This window comes from Rattus rattus, chromosome 3 (genome assembly GCF_011064425.1).
Source record: "Rattus rattus isolate New Zealand chromosome 3, Rrattus_CSIRO_v1, whole genome shotgun sequence".
Classification (NCBI taxonomy): Eukaryota; Metazoa; Chordata; class Mammalia; order Rodentia; family Muridae; genus Rattus; species Rattus rattus.
In genome coordinates this window covers 166,981,241-166,998,200 of record NC_046156.1, presented here as the reverse complement: position 1 = coordinate 166,998,200, position 16,960 = coordinate 166,981,241, and the positions used below count along the sequence as shown (strand labels likewise).

The 16,960-nt window shown below is 41.7% G+C and overlaps 1 protein-coding gene across 1 annotated transcript; it reads left to right on the top strand.

Moving 5' to 3' along the window:
* The first annotated feature begins 5,806 nt into the window (after positions 1–5,806).
* On the top strand, positions 5,807–11,356 carry LOC116895994 (peptidoglycan recognition protein 4-like). The gene is made up of 5 exons (XM_032897021.1): positions 5,807–5,884; positions 6,743–6,850; positions 7,458–7,656; positions 8,993–9,111; positions 11,187–11,356. Exons 1-5 carry the CDS (start codon positions 5,809–5,811, stop codon positions 11,354–11,356), a joined length of 672 nt encoding a protein of 223 aa, XP_032752912.1. The 5' UTR covers positions 5,807–5,808.
* The last annotated feature ends 5,604 nt before the right edge of the window (positions 11,357–16,960 follow it).

The following is a 16,960-nucleotide window of genomic DNA, read 5'->3' as shown; positions in this document are numbered from 1 at the left end:
AAAAAGATGAAACTGTGATTGAGTAACATCACTCTGATGATATTTTCTAGTTCATTCCATTTGCCTATGAATTTCATGAAGTCATTGTTTTTGATAGCTGAGTAGTACTCCATTGTGTAGATGTACCACATTTTTTGAATCCATTCCTCTGTTGAAGGGCATCTGGGTTCTTTCCAGCTTCTGGCTATTATAAATAAGGCTGCTATGAACATAGTGGGAGCATGTGTCTTTGTTGTATGTTGGAGCATCTTTTGGGTATATGCCCAAGAGAGGTATAGCTGGGTCCTCAGGTATGGAATGTCCAATTTTCTGAGGAACCTCAGACTGACTTCCAGAGTTATTTCCTGAATTTTATGAAGGAACTCAGAGCTATGTTTTCCTCTTAGCAAGGGTTTCATTGTGTCCCATAAATTTGTTTATGTCGTGCCATCATTTTCACTGAATTCTAAAAAGTCTTTAATTTCTTTCTTTATTTTTTTCCTGACCAAGTTATCATTGAGTAGAGCGTTGTTCAACTTCCAATGTATGTGGGCTTTCTGCCATTTTTGTTGTTATTGTAGATCAGCCTTAGTCCATGGTCATCTAATAGGATGCATGGGATTATTTCTATCTTCTTGTATCTGTTAAGGCCTGTTTTGTGTCTGAGTATATGGTCTATTTTTGAGAAGGTACCATGAGGTGCTGAGAAGAAGGTATATTCCTTTGTTTTAGAGTGAAATGTTCTGTAGATATCAGTTAAATCCATTTGCTTCATAACTTCTGTCAGTTTCTCTGTGTGTCTGTTTAATTTCTGTTTCCATGATGTGCCCATTGATGAGAGTGGAGTGTTGAAATCTCTACTATTATACTGTGTGAGGTGCAATGTGTGCTTTGAGCTTTAGTAATGTTTCTTTTTACAAATGTGGGTATCCTTGCATTTGGGGCATAGATATTTAGAATTAAGAATTCATCTTGGTGGATTTTTCCTTTGATGAGTATGTAGCATTCTTCTTCATCTTTTTTTTGATAACTTTTGGTTGAAATTATATTTTGTTGGATATTCGAATGACTACTCCAGCTTGTTTCTTGGGACCATTTGCTTGGAAAAAAATTTTCCCATCCTTTTACTTTGAGTAACATCTGTCTTTGACTCAGAGGTGTGTTTCCTGTATGCAGCAAAATGCTGAATCCTGTTTATGTTTCCAGTCTGTTGACTTATGTCTTTTTTATTGTGGAAATGAGTCCATTGATGCTGAGAGATAATAGAGACCAATGATTGTTGCTACCTGTTATTTTTGAGGTTAGAGGTAGAATTATGGTCTCTTCTTTTGGGTTTGTTGTGAAAAGATTAATTTCTTGCTTTTTCTTTGGTATAGTTTCCTTCCTTATGTTGGACTTTTCTTATTATCCTCTTTAGGGCTGGGTTTGTGGAAAGATATTGTTTAAATTTGATTTTATCTGGGAATACCTTGGTTTCTCCATCTATGGTAACTGCAAGTTTTGCCAGGTATGGTAGCCTGGGCTGACATTTGTGTTCTCTTAGGGTCGGTATGACATCTGTCCAGGATCTTCTGGCTTTCATAGTCTCTGGTGAGAAGTCTGATGTAATTCTGATAGATCTGCCTTCATATTTTACTTGTCCTTTCCCCTTTATTGCTTTTAATATTCATTCTTTGTTTTGTGCATTTGGTGTTTTGATTATTATGTTACAGGAGGAATTTCTTTCTGGTCCAGTCTATTTGAAGTTCTGTAGGCTTCTTGTATGTTTATGGTCATCTTTTTCTTTAGGTTAAGGAAGTTTTCTTCTATAATTTTGTTGAAAATATTTACTGACATTTTAAGTTGAGAGTCTTTCCTTTCTTCTATACCTATTACCCTTAGGTTTGATCTTCTCCTTGTGTCCTGGATTTCCTGGATGTTTTGGGTTAGGGTTTTTTGAATTTTGCATTTTCTTTGACTGTTGTGTCCTGTTGTGTCAATAGTTTTTTTTTAATGGTATCTTCTGCTCCTGAGATTCTCTCTTCTACCTCTTATATTCTGTTGGTGATATTTGCACCTATGACTTCTGATCTCTTTCCTAGGTTTTCTGTCTCTAGTGTTGTCTCCCTTTGTGATTTCTTTATTGTTTCTATTTCCATTTTTAGATCCTGGATGGTTTTGTTCAATTCCTCCTGTTTGGTTGTGTTTTTCTGTAAGACTTTCAGGGATTTTTGTGTTTCCTCTTTAAGGGCTTCTAACTGTTTACCTGAGATGCCCTGTATTTCTTTAAGGCAGTTATTTATGTCCTTCTTAAAGTCCTCTATCATCACTAGATGTGATTTTAAATCCAAATCTTGCTTTTCTGTTGTGTTGTGGGTATCCAGGATTTGCTGTGGTGGGAGAACTGGGTTCTGATGATGCTAATTGGTAAATTAGCAGAAGTTTCTGTTGCCTATGTCCTTTCACTTGCCTCTTGCCATCTGGTTATCTCTGGTGTTAGCTGGCCTTGCTCTCTCTGACTGGAGTTTGTCCTTCTTGTGAGCTTGTGGGACTATGTATGCCAGCATTCCTGGGGGTCAAGCTTCCTTTGTGAACTTGGGTGTGTCAATACTCCAGTGACCCTGGGTGTGTCAACACTCCTTGGGGACAAGCTTCCTCTGGGTGGGATTGGAGTGTGGATGGCCAAAGCACAGGGTCAACTTCCAGGTGCAGATGGAAACAGGAAGAATTGTGTACCCAGTGCCCTGATGTTCCTGCATCCACTGGACCCAGATCAGGACCCACTTGGGCCAGGTGTTGGGGCTGTAGTGGTGGTCTCATTTGTGAGCTTGGGGGTGTGTCAACATTCTTGGGCAGACAGGACTGAGGTGTGGAGAGCTGTGGCACAGGGTCAGCTCCGAGGCATAGATGGACACTGGAAGCTTTTTTTTTTATTTTTATGATAGGATTTCTCTATGTATTCTGGCCATCCAGGAATTCACTCTGTAGTCCAGGCTGATTTTGAACCCTGCCTCTGCCTTCTAAGTGCTTGAATCAAGGTGTGTGCCACCACCACTACCCAGCTTTCTTTTAGTTTTTAAAAATACCCATTGTAGACTCAGATGAAGTTTTTTGTTAATTAATTGTGTGTGTGTGTGTGTGTGTTTGTGCGCACACGTGCACACACGCGCGTGCATGAACATGCCACAGCATGCATTAGGAAGTCAGAGAACAACTATTGGGAATCAGTTCTCATCTCCCAACTTGTTGAGGTAGTATGGTATCTTTTGTTTATCCCATGGCTGCACTGCATACCCTTGGCTAGTTGGGCATTGAGACAGCTCTGTCTCCTATCTCACTGTTGCAGAGTGTGTTTCCATATCTAGCTGATTAACCTGGGTTCTCAAGTTGTCAGGCTGGCATAACCAGTTCTTTGAAATGCTGAGCCATTTCCTGGCCTCAGATTTTAAAACATTTTGCATTTAGAATTATTTTGTGCTTGTGAGAATTATTGAGTACTACATAGGGTTTTTTATGAGTTATTTTCTATATGCCTATTTTATTAGAATTTGAAAAAAACCCCAAATTTTAAAGTATCATTAAAAACCCATTGATGCTAATCTATTAAAAATAAAGTAATTATTTGTTTTATAAAACTGTTGCAAAATATGTCTTTAAGACAATGCTCACAAACCTCTTTACTGTACATCTTAGAGGAAGAATGCTGCCATTTTGTTTCTATTTCTACATTCAATGTATTTCTATATTCTGTTTATATTGAAGATGGGAAGAAAAATACATTCCAGATAAGTAATTTTTGAAGGAAGCAAAACACACACACACACACACTATATATATATATATATATATATATACACATATATATAATATAGTAATGTACACTATATTATATATAATATTATATATAATATATATATTATTCTTTTGTACTACACCAAAAAGGTAGAAGATGGTGGCATATCTCTATGTAGAGTGCTATTTCCTAGGGTCTCTAAAGGCTGCCCTATCTGCTGAAAGCTGAGAGGCTGTATATTCCCTGTGAAGATGCTGGAATTGTACGATTATGTGGAACTTCCAGGACACCTGGTCAGGGATGACATAATTAGGCCCTGAGCCAGAAGTGGGTGAAGATTGTTTCATGGGTCATAGAGTGGGTATAGGAGGAGGAAAGGTGTTGTATACACAGGCTACAGGGTCAGAATTAGGCACAGTGAACTTCCTCCTGGGAACATAGCTTTCCACTTTCCTTCCATTCTGCCTGTGTTGGTGACTTTGGTAGGAAGGCGTTTGGAGTAGTAACTGGTAAATGACATAATTCAATGGCCTTAAGATTTGAGAGTAGATCGATATTGGCAAGAAGTTCACTGATGTCAGAAACACTCACCAGGGATTCAGGCTCAGGTCAGGGCTTACTGAAAGCTGAGCTGAAGAAGGAGGTGAGGGAGGATGTGGCAATTGTGCCCTTTCCAAGGGAGGAGGAAGCCAAGCTTATTCACAGGGCGGGTCCCTGTGCTGTCAATTTGCCTGTTTTCACCTGAGTTCCTTTCGGTGCTCTGAAGTGCGTTGAATTCAAGGCTCAGACCTCTGCCCTCCATCCTTTTTCGCGCTCCTTCACATCTTCTTTTGAGGAAGTTGAAGCCCAAGTGCTCCATTCCTAGTGATAGGGTGACTTCTAGAGCAAGGGAGAGCAAGAGGAGACACCTACTAGAGGAGGTACAAGGCCTGGGAACCAAGGCAGAAGGCAGGAACTACCAGAAAGTTGAGTGGTGAGTGAGCTGACTGTCTTCTGACCTGCTGGGCTGGAACAGAACAGGGTCCCCAGGTAATTCTATTTTGTTTATTTTGTAAGAGAGCATGGTGGTGTGTATGTATATGTTAGTGTTCCCCCCCTCCATCTCTATCCTCCTCTCCTTCCCTCCCCACTCACTGTGTGTGTGTGTGTGTGTGTGTGTGTGTGTGTGCGCGCGCGTGTGGAAACATGGATGGGTGTCTTTGTCAACTGCTTTCCATCTTATTTTCTGAGACAGAACCTCTCAGTGAATGACTGAGCTCATGGATTTGGCCAGGCTGAATAGTGAATGCCAAGGATCTGCCTGTCTCCACCTCCCAGCAGTGGAATTACTGACTTGCCCAGCCACATTCACACTCAGCTGGCTTTGTTTTTTTTTTTTTTTTGATTTTGAACTTCATCATTCTCACTTGGCAAACACTTTAGCAACTGACCCATCCCCCAGTTTCAGCTGTTCCTGTTTGAGTGTGATCTTTAAAAACACTTTCTATCTCCAGAAGGAACTAGACTCTACTAAACCAGCTTTAAGATAGATCATGTGCCGTCTGCCCAAGATCCAGGTCTGGTCTCTCTCAACTCCTGAATCCCACTTACCTTACCTGGTCTTATTCCTAGCTGGAAAAAGAATGTCTGCATTAGACCCTTCCATGGGAGTTTGGATTTCTTAGTTGGACCATTCTTAGATTTTTGTTCAGGTATATATAGAATTTGAGTGAGGATTATTTAAGACTTACTGTGCAAGTATCGACATAAACCGCGCGCGCGTGTGCGCGCGCGCACACACACACACACACACACACACACACACACACACCACACAAACCACACACATACTCTTTAGGCACTGGTAAAAGAGAGTAGCTAGGAGTCTGTACTAGGATGTTGTGTACCAGCTGTGTTCAGGGCACCCAAGAGGAGCCTTAGCCAGGTGCCAGCCCTCAGAAGGCCCACAGCAAGGCAGTAGATAGGCAGGGTTTTATACAGCCGGGAAACACGTCATTGGTAGCTGGCACAGTCATGTTAATTGTCAGTGTCCTTCCTAGGGTTGATTATCATACTTCATGTGGGTGTCTTGGGACCACCTGAGGATGCTGTCCTGGCTTCTTGTCTTCCATACCTTGGTTCTTCCAGAATTGGGTAAGGTTTTCCCAACTCTGGACCAAATGCATGCTCTTCCCTGACTTTGTGGAGTCCTGGGGCCAACTCTTTGCCCTACCCCAAGGAATAGTTTTCAATAAGTGGTTAAATTCCTTAAATTGAATTAAATTCTTTAAGTTCTTTATCAAGATTGAGAAAGTTTGCTTTCCTCTTAAATTTGAGGATTAAGTGAGGTAACACACATGACTGACCTAGCACTTGGCAGTAAGAACCAATCGATGGGAGCAATGATTATATCTGTATTAATGCTATGTAATGCCAGTTAGCATGTACACAAACTTATATTTGTGCTTGTCAACAAAACAAGGTTCCTTTGGAGCAATAATGTAAACCAGTGCCCAGTGACATCCCTCACAGTCCTTCAAGGAGGATGGGTTTGACCAACACCCTAGCACTGAGCAGAAAGTGTCCTGATTCATGAAAGGCCATTTTAACTAGTTCCTCTTATTGCATCAGATACACAAAATGTACACAGACGAGAACTTTTGTTTTTGGTTTTGAGGTGCCTGAATATATTTCTAAGTTATTTTTGCTAATTTTATGTTTATATATGTCTTACAATTGCTCAATATGCAGAATTCCCTACTTATAACAATGAACTATCATCCTGAGGGATTACCTGAAGACAACATTAAAGAAAAACCACATAATTATCTGTTAAAGGAGGTTTCCTGGTCAACTCAGAGGCACTTCTTGGAGGACACTTGGGGATTTTGGGAGGGAGAAAGGTAGTGGAAAGAGCAACTATTTCTGGCTAGAACTCTGTTATTCCCACTATTATCAAAGGGTTTTGGAACTCTTTGAAGACAGATGAAAACAGGAACATTCTTTTTGCAGGTGTTTCCTCCTTGGAAAAACCACAAACTAATCAAGTGTCAAAAGGGCTGCAGCAACTGCTTGGCAACATCTCCCAGTTCTTTGAGAAAGACATACTGGGCCGTGATGGTGAGGATACTAAGGGATCTGCTGGGGTTTTTTATGTGGCCAGAAATGCATTGAAAGTTTGCACAGCCAACCAGGATAGGTTGAATAGTATTGAATTGTAGAGGGGCTCTGGCCAGAAGCTCATTTTTTTTTACACTTTTGGAATTTAGGGGAATGTTATCAAAATGGGAGAAACACTTAAATAGGGTAGAGAGCCAGTCTCTGAGTTCAGCAGGTCAGAGAGTGAAGGGCAGATGAAGACCCTGCCGAGTGAGATTCCCTAGGCAGAGGAAGAGGTGTAACCCCTTAAGGAGAGTAGCAGTCATAGAGGGAATTGTCAGTGAGTGCTAGAGGGCTGGGTGGGGACAAGTGGATGGCATGGGCATACTTTCTAATGAGGGTGCACTTCTGATGGGGATTCCTAAGACAGAAGAACAAAATATCCAGACTCCTTGGCCAGTTCAGGCATTGGTGGTGAGGGCCTACAAGGTGTACACCTGAGCAGGAAGGTACGGCCAGCCATTGATACCTCTCCTGGGGCATTTTCACCAGCGTGGGTCAGACAACATGTACAGCTCAGGTAGCAAAGGTAAGATGCACTAACTGACATGCTGTACTCTTCCCACAGATGCCTTCATCATGGTTTCTCGTAAGGGATGGGGGGCAGAAGCAATTGGCTGCAGCTCCAAGCTTAGCAGGCCAGTGGATGTCCTTGTTATACACCATGTCCCTGGATTAGAATGCCACAACCAGACTGTCTGTAGCCAGAAGCTTCGGGAATTGCAAGCTTATCACATCCGCAACCACTGGTGTGATGTGGCCTACAAGTACGTGGCCTGGCCAGTCATGTGCTCAGAGCTGCCCTGTTAAGATTCTTGTAGTCTTTTCACCTGTTTTCCTTGCCTTCTTGGTTGTGGTTCTATAGGTTTTGTAATCAATACAGTATTCAAGGTCTTCATAATTTTCTGTGAGATTCCTGTCTCTGAGATGCAGAATGAAAATCAAGACATAACTGCTCCTTTGAATGCCTTTGGAAAATCTTGGTTTACCTGACACATCACAGTTTACAGAATTCTTCCTTATACCTAAGTTCCTCCATCATCCACCAGTCTGACTAGGGCAGAGAGAGTCACCATTTCCACAAGGTAGGGAGATGGCTTGATTTCCTCAGTGTCACACAGAGGTATAGTCATCTCTTCTAAACTAGCTCAACCTGTCTCCATCCAAGGTATTCCTCACCACACTACAGGTAAGGGTTCTGATCTCATTGGGGCAGTCATCCAACCTATGACCCCAACAGCCAGTCTCAGAGACTCTTATGTGACTTTGGCCAGTTGTCAACAGTCTGGAGCGTGGTAATGGCTTCTCTTACCAAGTGTCCACAGCATCTTTGCTTTCCTACACCATGCTTTCTCTAGGGCTTCTATGATCTAGGGGAGTTAATGATCCATGAAGGACAGGAGTTAGTGGTTAACCTCATCAGCCCAGGCCTTCTGAAGGCTGGTTCTAAAGTGTATATAAACATTTCTTCAGTAGGACATGATGGGTGTCATGGTCAGCAGCAGTCATGGTCAGTGCTGGGTGTCCTCTTTCAAGCTAGTTCAGGAGTGTAGGCTATTGAATTTCTCTCTTTGGTCTTTTTTCTCCTTGCTCCATTTCTGTGGCTTATGGGATAACTTCTGAAACACATTGCCTGCCCCTATGTTGGTGTCTCACATGGTGTTTTTATGTAGGATGTTACCTGGGAGGGAGAAAACAAATGAGTAGCCTGTGTGGAGATCATGTGGGCAGTATGCCTTCAGTGGGAGGTAGAAGAGCCATTTTTAAGGACGTATGGAATCCATGGAGACAAATGTCGTGTGGCTAGATCAACTGTAGTTTCTGCAGATGAACAAGGTCCCCTCTTCTTTCTCAGTATTTAGGATGATTTATATGTAACTTGGTTATAGGAGGGGAGTATGAGATGTATGTGTGTGTGGTTCCTTTTCAATGTTAAGGATGAGAATACATAACTTGGTTTTTCTATTGTCTCAGAGAAATCCATGCAGATGCTTTTTGTGAAGCTGTTCTGAGCTCTTCTCCCTTCTCAGCCTAAGTAGGTGGTTTGCTCTCTCAGGAATGTGTGCCAGTGCCAGCCAGTAACTTGTGTTTTCCTACCCACAGTTTCCTGGTTGGGGATGATGGCAAAGTATATGAAGGTGTTGGTTGGAATGTCCAAGGCTCTCATGACCAGGGCTACAACAACATCTCCTTAGGTGTTGCTTTCTTTGGCACCCAGGAAGGTAATGGCACCTCAGTTGACAGTCTTTCCAAAAGATCTCTGCTGCTCTGCCTTGATGCCCTGCTGCCTTCTCAGGCATTTCTGAAAAGCCAGTTTCTCCTGGCATGTTTTTCTCCCGTGGTTTCTAGAATACATAACATGGTGCTCTTCTTCCTTCCGTTCTGGCTTCCTTCTATGTTTCTGCCATGTTTCTCTTTTTTCCCATTAATTTATTCACATCCCAATTGCAGTCCCTCCTTCTCCCAGCCCCTCCTTACATGACCCCTCTACCTCTCCCCTCCCATTCACCTCTGAGAAGGAGGAGGTCCTCCTGGCACCTCAAGTCACTGCAGGACTGGGTGTATTCTCTGTCACTGAGACTGAGTTAGGGGAGTAGAATCCATAGGCAGGCAACAGAGTCAGGGATAGCCACTCCAGTTGTTGGGGATCCACACAAAGACCAAACTGCACCTCTGCTACATGTTTTGCCACACTTCTTCCTTTAACTCCCAGGATTTGCTAGGTGAGCCTCTCCTACTCTTTCCACTGGGCTTTTATCTGCTAGATTCTTGCTCTGTTCTGCAGGTAGATCTGTGCTTTGTGTGTTATATCTCTGTGTTAGTGGCTATTGCACCTTTTCTTCAGGACTGACTGGTCTGTGGTTGTAGGCCAGATTACCCTCTGTCTGTTTCTAACTCCTAGATTTTTTAGCCATTAAAAAAGAAAAAAACACCTTGATGCCTCTGTATTAGCTATTTTTCTCGTTGCTGTAACCAAATACTAAATGAAACCAACTTAAGGAAAGATAGAAGGGTCTATTTTAGCTCACAGTTTGAGGGGATAACTCATCATATCAGAAGCTCAAAGTGGGTAGTGGAGTTGTAACCATGGTTAGAAACAAGAGGATGACACTGGGGCTCACCCTATTGTCTCCTTTGTTCAGTCAAGAATTCCATAGCATGGAGGTATCTGAAGTTAGGGTGGGCCATCCTCCTCAATGAACACATTCAGGAAAAATGTCCATAGGTTTGTCTCCTAGATCTGTTCAAGTTGACAATTAATTGTATTAATTTTTTCATATATTTTGACCATGCTTTCACCTCCCCCTCCCAGATTTCCCCTTCATATTCTCTCTCTCTCTCTCTCTCTCTCTCTCTCTCTCACACACACACACACACACACACACACACACACACACACACACACACACACAGACAGAGAGAGAGAGAGAAAAAGAGAGAGAGAGAGAGAGAGAGAGAACAGAAAAAAAATCCAAGCAAAGCAAAATGAAACAAAAGCTCAAAGTGGGATGTGACCCATGGAATTTATTTTGTGTTTTGTTCTGGGACAACCCAGCCTCTTAAGACAGTCTTTCATTTTTATTTCAAGTCTTTCATTTTCTTCCAAGTCTATTGATTACAACCTCTCACTCCCTGAATCCTAACATACAGTCCTAGCAGCATGTCTGTGAGTTTGTTAGCTGATTTCTGTAGTTTCTCATTTCCTACTTAGTACCCTTTGGGACAATCCAGGTAGATTCTATTATTCCTATTACTACAGTGTTCAACCCAAGTTTCAGAGAAGCAGATAATCTAGAGTGACACACCGTGGGGAAGAGTCAGAACGCAAGCCTGTACTTTCCATTTCCAATAGGGGGGTGGTTCCCACAGAGTCCAAGATGCCTGTTCAATTTGTAGATTTATTTGTTGGTTTGGGACTTGAAGCATGTACTTTTTAGATCCCATATTGTTCTTCATGAACAAGGGGGTTGCTAATAGTACCTGATTCAGAGTTTTGTGCTGAGACTAATAATGGGAAGCACTGGTGAGAACAGGTGGGGCTTACTGAGCATAGCTTCCTTAAAGTTCTCTTGTAGATGGAGAGTATAGACACGTGAAGTCTTGGCACATCTTTGGGGAGGGCTTCAACCTGAGCCACCCAGAGCCCAGCTATAGCAGGTCCTTGATGCTCACCTCTCTGACCTGTCCCCATAGTTTCCTCTAGCAGCTGTGTAGGTTTGTCAGAGCACTCTGGCTTCTTCCCACTGTTCCCTGACACTGTGCCAGACTGGAATACCTATAAATCATTCTCTTCCAGGCCATAGTCCCAGCCCTGTTGCTCTGTTGGCCATGGAGGCCCTGATTTCCCATGCTGTGAAGAAAGGCCACTTGTCATCCAAGTATATCCAGCCACTTCTTGTGAAAAGTGAAGACTGCTTGGTCCCTCCACAGAAGGGGAAACAGAAGAAAGGTGAGACCCAGGAGTGACCCCTCAGGCTTTCTTACATCCCTCCCAGAAGCCATGTGGTCACCTAGCTTTCTGAAATACTGATGTTGTCAAGCCTTGAGAGGAACATCTCAGGTCACCTCTTTCTGCATTAGCTGTGGTGACAGCACCCCATCAGGATGACTGGTGTTATGTGAACAATTTTTCTGCAGTCATTCCACACTTGCTTCCTCAGCAAAAATTGGATCTAAGGAGCAAAGCACAAGAATCCTTGAATCATAGAGCTCCAGTGCACAGAGGAGTGAAAATAAGGTACAAATTATGTGTTATATGGTCAAAATTGTTAGGGAAGAAAATAGACATGGAAAAGGACTGGGCACGTTACTGCCCAGTTCTTTTTCACAACTACACATTTTTTTTAAACCTTTGACCAAATTGGTAAGATATAATTGCCCACTTAAACATAAAAAACCTGGTATCGTACATCCCTTGAGAACATTAATAACAACCTGTAAATACACAGAGTGAGATCTTTTTTTTTTTTCAGAGTGAGATCTTTACGTCAGCCTCCATCGTCCTGCCACAGCTTCTCTCTCTATCTCCTGTCTCTTCCTTTCCGTTCCAGTCTCCTCCTCTTCCTTCAAACTTCTCTCCCACCCATCCTTCCTTCTCCTCCAATGACAGGCCTCCTTCTATCCTGTACCCACCCCTCACCTGTACCTTATAAATTCAATGGGAAGAAGGTTCTGGTGAAGTCACCTGATTCCTGAGTACATGACTAGGCAGCTGTCCTTGGGGCAGTGGAATTAGCATCAAAATACAGTAACTTCAGGGCAAACCACAACATTTCCCCCCTTTTGTCCAGTTCAAAAGCCTTTTCACTTATATATAAATTGAGTACAATTATTACCATTCTACAATTTATAAAGCATGTGATATACTCAACACCCAGTCCATCACTGTATCAGTTAAACAGAACATTTAGTTATCCATTCCAGCTTAAGAAAGGCTTAAAATCTATATTATATCTTGGCTAGTTTGTATACTATCTGATAACTATCCAATAAAATATGCATATTCAGAGTTAAATAGCCTGATAGGCTAGGAGACTATAATCAGTCTTCAACCCCATCAGAAGTCTGAGAATGACCAAATATCTATACACAAAGGAAGCCTAACAGGGCTTCCAGAACTGAGAGGTTGTAGAGACAAATCTCTACTGTCACAGTCCCCTGTTAGCAACATGTGAGTGCAAGTCTTCAGGTTTCTGGCCCAAAATCAAATGACAGACTCTTGAAATGCAGATTTTGAAGGCTGATCACCCTGTCTTGGGAGAGTTTATCAGTCAACTATTCTGCATAATTTGTCCTTTTCTGGACAGTATTAGTCTGCAGATGAAGCAGGCAGTTTTGTACAGTGGCTGCCTAGCCACAAAGTATTGCCTCACCTGGAGGTAGAGATGTTCAAATTCTTCGTTAAATCCACCAAAGGGGAACTGTTAGGAGCAGATATATCTCAACAAAAGATAAATAATTTTAAATCTCAAATTTTGTGGATTTGTGATGTTTTTGAAAACCATCTACCTATATAAGACAATCTGTACTGTTGTCTTTATATCTTAATAATATCTTGAAAGTTCTCTCACAAAGTCAGTAATATGTTTGCTATTTGGTCTTTAACTCACATGTGTAATCAACTCAGAAGTTCTTAATGACATCATTAGAAGGACTGGCTCTAAACCTTGTACTTTTAAACTTTTAATAAATAAATTCTATATCAAAGCAAAGACAAGATTTTAGCTTAGTTAATAAATGAGATTATGACTGCATAACTCTAGCTAATTCCTCCCTGTTAAATTACAACTATTTCTAAATTCCTCATAAAAACAACTTTAGAATAACCACTTTCAGCCCCCCAAAAGTTCAGGGAATTGGGACGACGACTCCTCCATAACTTCTTCAAGCTGTACATGGGCATTGAGATATCCTTGGGGGTAGGGGGTAGGAAGAATGAAGCAAATGCTGTAGTTGATGTGTCCTGACTGGACCCACCTGAAAGTCCTTGAGACCAGGAATCCAAGTAGGCACACTCTGTAAAATACAACTCTCAAGACAAAAGTTTAGAACCAAGATATCTTTTTGTTTGATTCTCCTGAATAAATTTTTCAGGCGGTCTACCTCTATCAAATCTGACCAGTATGACTCTGTGAGGTTTCCAGAGTCTAATCACACTTTATAAAAACACAAAGACAAAAATCTTTCTCCCAAAATACTGTGTTCCTTAGTCTGTAACCAGAAAAGCTTGTATCTTGAACTCTCTCTCAGAGTAATAATATAACCATAAAACTCAAAGTCATACCCATTATGAAGATTAAACAATTTTAAAAAGGAAGTGAGTTAAACAATGAGCCAGATAGACTTTTGTACTCTATGGTAGCAGGAAATGAACCCAAAATTCCCGTGGAGCCACATTAAGAGAATTCGAGCTTCCTGTTGTGGTAAATATCAGAAGTAACCACAAACCCCCGCTAGCTGGCATCAACAAGCCATATGGCTTTTAGCGGGGTAATTCATAAAACAAACTAAACACCTTTTATCAATTCTAATATCAATAAGCAACATATCAAACCAGGACTTAGCCCAAAATATCTCAATCTGTTAAGCTCTCTAACCAGAGCCACAGATTTTTATTTAACCTAATAACTTCTATAATATATGTCTGCATTCACTCTCCCTGGTGTTACAGACATTTCATCACAACTCTCTACTTGGAGTTAGTGACCAATTTTTCCCTCTCTAAGTCCTGAACCACAGATGAAATTCCCCACCTGATTCAGGTAATCTCTTTACTCTCTTCTTTCTAAAAACAAACTTAATCACCTTTTAATAATACCTGTAATTAAGAAGTAGTTTGTCTAACTAGGATTTCAACCCAAAATTCCCGTGGAGCCCACGTTAAAAAGAATGTGAGTATCCTGAAAGATTTTCTAAACAACTTCCTTTCAAAAGCAGCTTTTAATCTCTAACTCTCTGAGCTGCCATTACTTAACACACAGTAGGGAACCTACAGCCTGCCAGTCCAGGCTGCTTCCCGTTTCTTTGTTTGAATTCCCGCCCTAGAGATATCATATGACTTAACATGGCGCCCGCCTCCTCTTAGAAAATAAAAATTTTCTCTCTTAGGATTACTAGTAGATTCTTGCCCATCATATCGGTTCACCATCTGTTGATGTAATAATATAAAAAGCAAAAAAAGTATTGTTGTCTTTTATCCTGCTAGGTCTGCACCGCAGTGCCCCAAGATATCTTCTAGATATCTTGTTGGAAACACATCCTAACTCGGAGGCCGCCCAGACCAGTTGCCCCACACTCCATTACACTTAAATCTACACATTAAAGAACACACAACACAATAACCTTTGACCCAATTGGTAAGATACAATTACCCACTTAAACATACAAAGCCCGGTACCATCCATCTCTTGAGAACATTAATAACAACCTGTAAATACACAGAGCGAGATCGTTATGTCAGCCTCCATCGTCCTGCCACAGCTTCTCTCTCCCTCCTCTCTCCCACAACTACACATTTTTTTTCTTTATTAACTTGAGTATTTCTTATTTACATTTCGATTGTTATTCCTCTTCTCGGTTTCCAGGCCACCATCCCCCTAACCCCTCCCCCTCCGATTTTATATGGGTGTTCCCCTCCCAACCCTCCCCCCATTACCGCCCTCCCCCAACAATCATGTTCACTGGGGGTTCAGTCTTAGCAGGACCAATGGCTTCCCCTTCCACTGGTGCTCTTACTAGAATATTCATTGCTACTATGAGGTTGGAGCCCAGGGTCAGCCCATGTATAGTCTTTGGGTAGTGGCTTAGTCCCTGGAGGCTCTGGTTGCTTGGCATTGTTGTTCATATGGGGTTTCGAGCCCCTTCGAGTTCTTCCAGTCCTTTCTCTGACTCCTTCAACGGGGTCCCGATCTCAGTTCAGTGGTTTGCTGCTGGCATTCACCTATGTTTTGCTGTATTCTGGCTGTGTCTCTCAGGAGAGATCTACATCCGGCTCTTGTCGGCCTGCACTTCTTTGCTTCATCCAACTTGTCTAATTGGGTGGCTATATATGTATGGGCCACATGTGGGGCAGGCTCTGAATGGGTGTAACTTCTACCTCTGTTTTAATCTTGGCCTCTCTATTCCCTGCCAAGGGTATTCTTGTTCCCCTTTTAAAGAAGGAGTGAAGCATTAGCATTTTGGTCATCCTTCTTGAGTTTTCATGTGTTCTAACGCATCTAGGAAATTCAAACATTTGACTAATAGCCACTTATCAATGAGTGCATACCATGTGTGTTTTTTTTCTGTGATTGGGTTACCTCACTCAGGATGATATTTTCCAGTTCCATCCATTTGCCTATGAATTTCATAAAGTCATTGTTTTGATAGCTGAGTAATATTCCATTGTGTAGATGTACCACATTTTCTGTATCCATTACTCTGTTGAAGAGCATCTGGGTTCTCTCCAGCTTCTGGCTATTATAAATAAGGCTGCTATGAACATAGTGGACCATGTGTCTTTGTTATATGTTGGGGCAAGTTTTGAGTATATGCCCAAGAGAGGTATAGCCGGGTCCTCAGGTAGTTCAATGTCCAATTTTCTGAGGAACCTCCAGACTGATTTCCAGAATGGTTGTACCAGTCTGCAATCCCACCAACAATCGGGGAGTGTTCCTCTTTCTCCACATCCTCGCCAGCATTTGCTGTCACCTGAGTTTTTGATCTTAGCCATTCTCACTGGTGTGAGGTGAAATCTCAGGGTTGTTTTGATTTGCATTTCCCTTATGACCAAAGATGTTGAACATTTCTTTAGGTGTTTCTCAGCCATTCAGCATTCCTCAGCTGTGAATTGTTTGTTTAGCTCTGAACCCCATTTTTTAACAGGGTTATTTGTCTCCCTGCGGTCTAACTTCTTGAGTTCTTTGTATATTTTGGATATAAGCCCTCTATCTGTTGTAGGATTGGTAAAGATCTTTTCCCAATCTGTTGGTTGCCATTTTGTCCTAACCACAGTGTCCTTTGCCTTACAGAAGCTTTGCAGTTTTATAAGATCCCATTTGTCGATTCTTGATCTTAGAGCATAAGCCATTGGTGTTTTGTTCAGGAAATTTTTTCCAGTGCCCATGTGTTCAAGATGCTTCCCTAGTTTTTCTTCTATTAGTTTGAGTGTATCTGGTTCAATGTGGAGGTCCTTGATCCACTTGGACTTAAGCTTTGTACAGGGCGATAAGCATGGATCGATCTGCATTCTTCTACATGTTGACCTCCAGTTGAACCAGCACCATTTGCTGAAAATGCTATCTTTTTTCCATTGGATGGTTTTGGCTCCTTTGTCAAAATCAAGTGACCATAGATGTATGGGTTCATTTCTGGGTCTTCAATTCTATTCCATAGGTCTATCTGTCTGTCTCTGTACCAATACCATGCAGTTTTTATCACTATTGCTCTGTAATACTGATTGAGTTCAGGGATAGTGATTCCCCCTGAAGTCCTTTTATTGTTGAGGATAGTTTTAGCTATCCTGGGTTTTTTGTTATTCCAGATGAATTTGCAAATTGTTCTGTCTAACTCTTTGAAGAATTGGATTGGTAT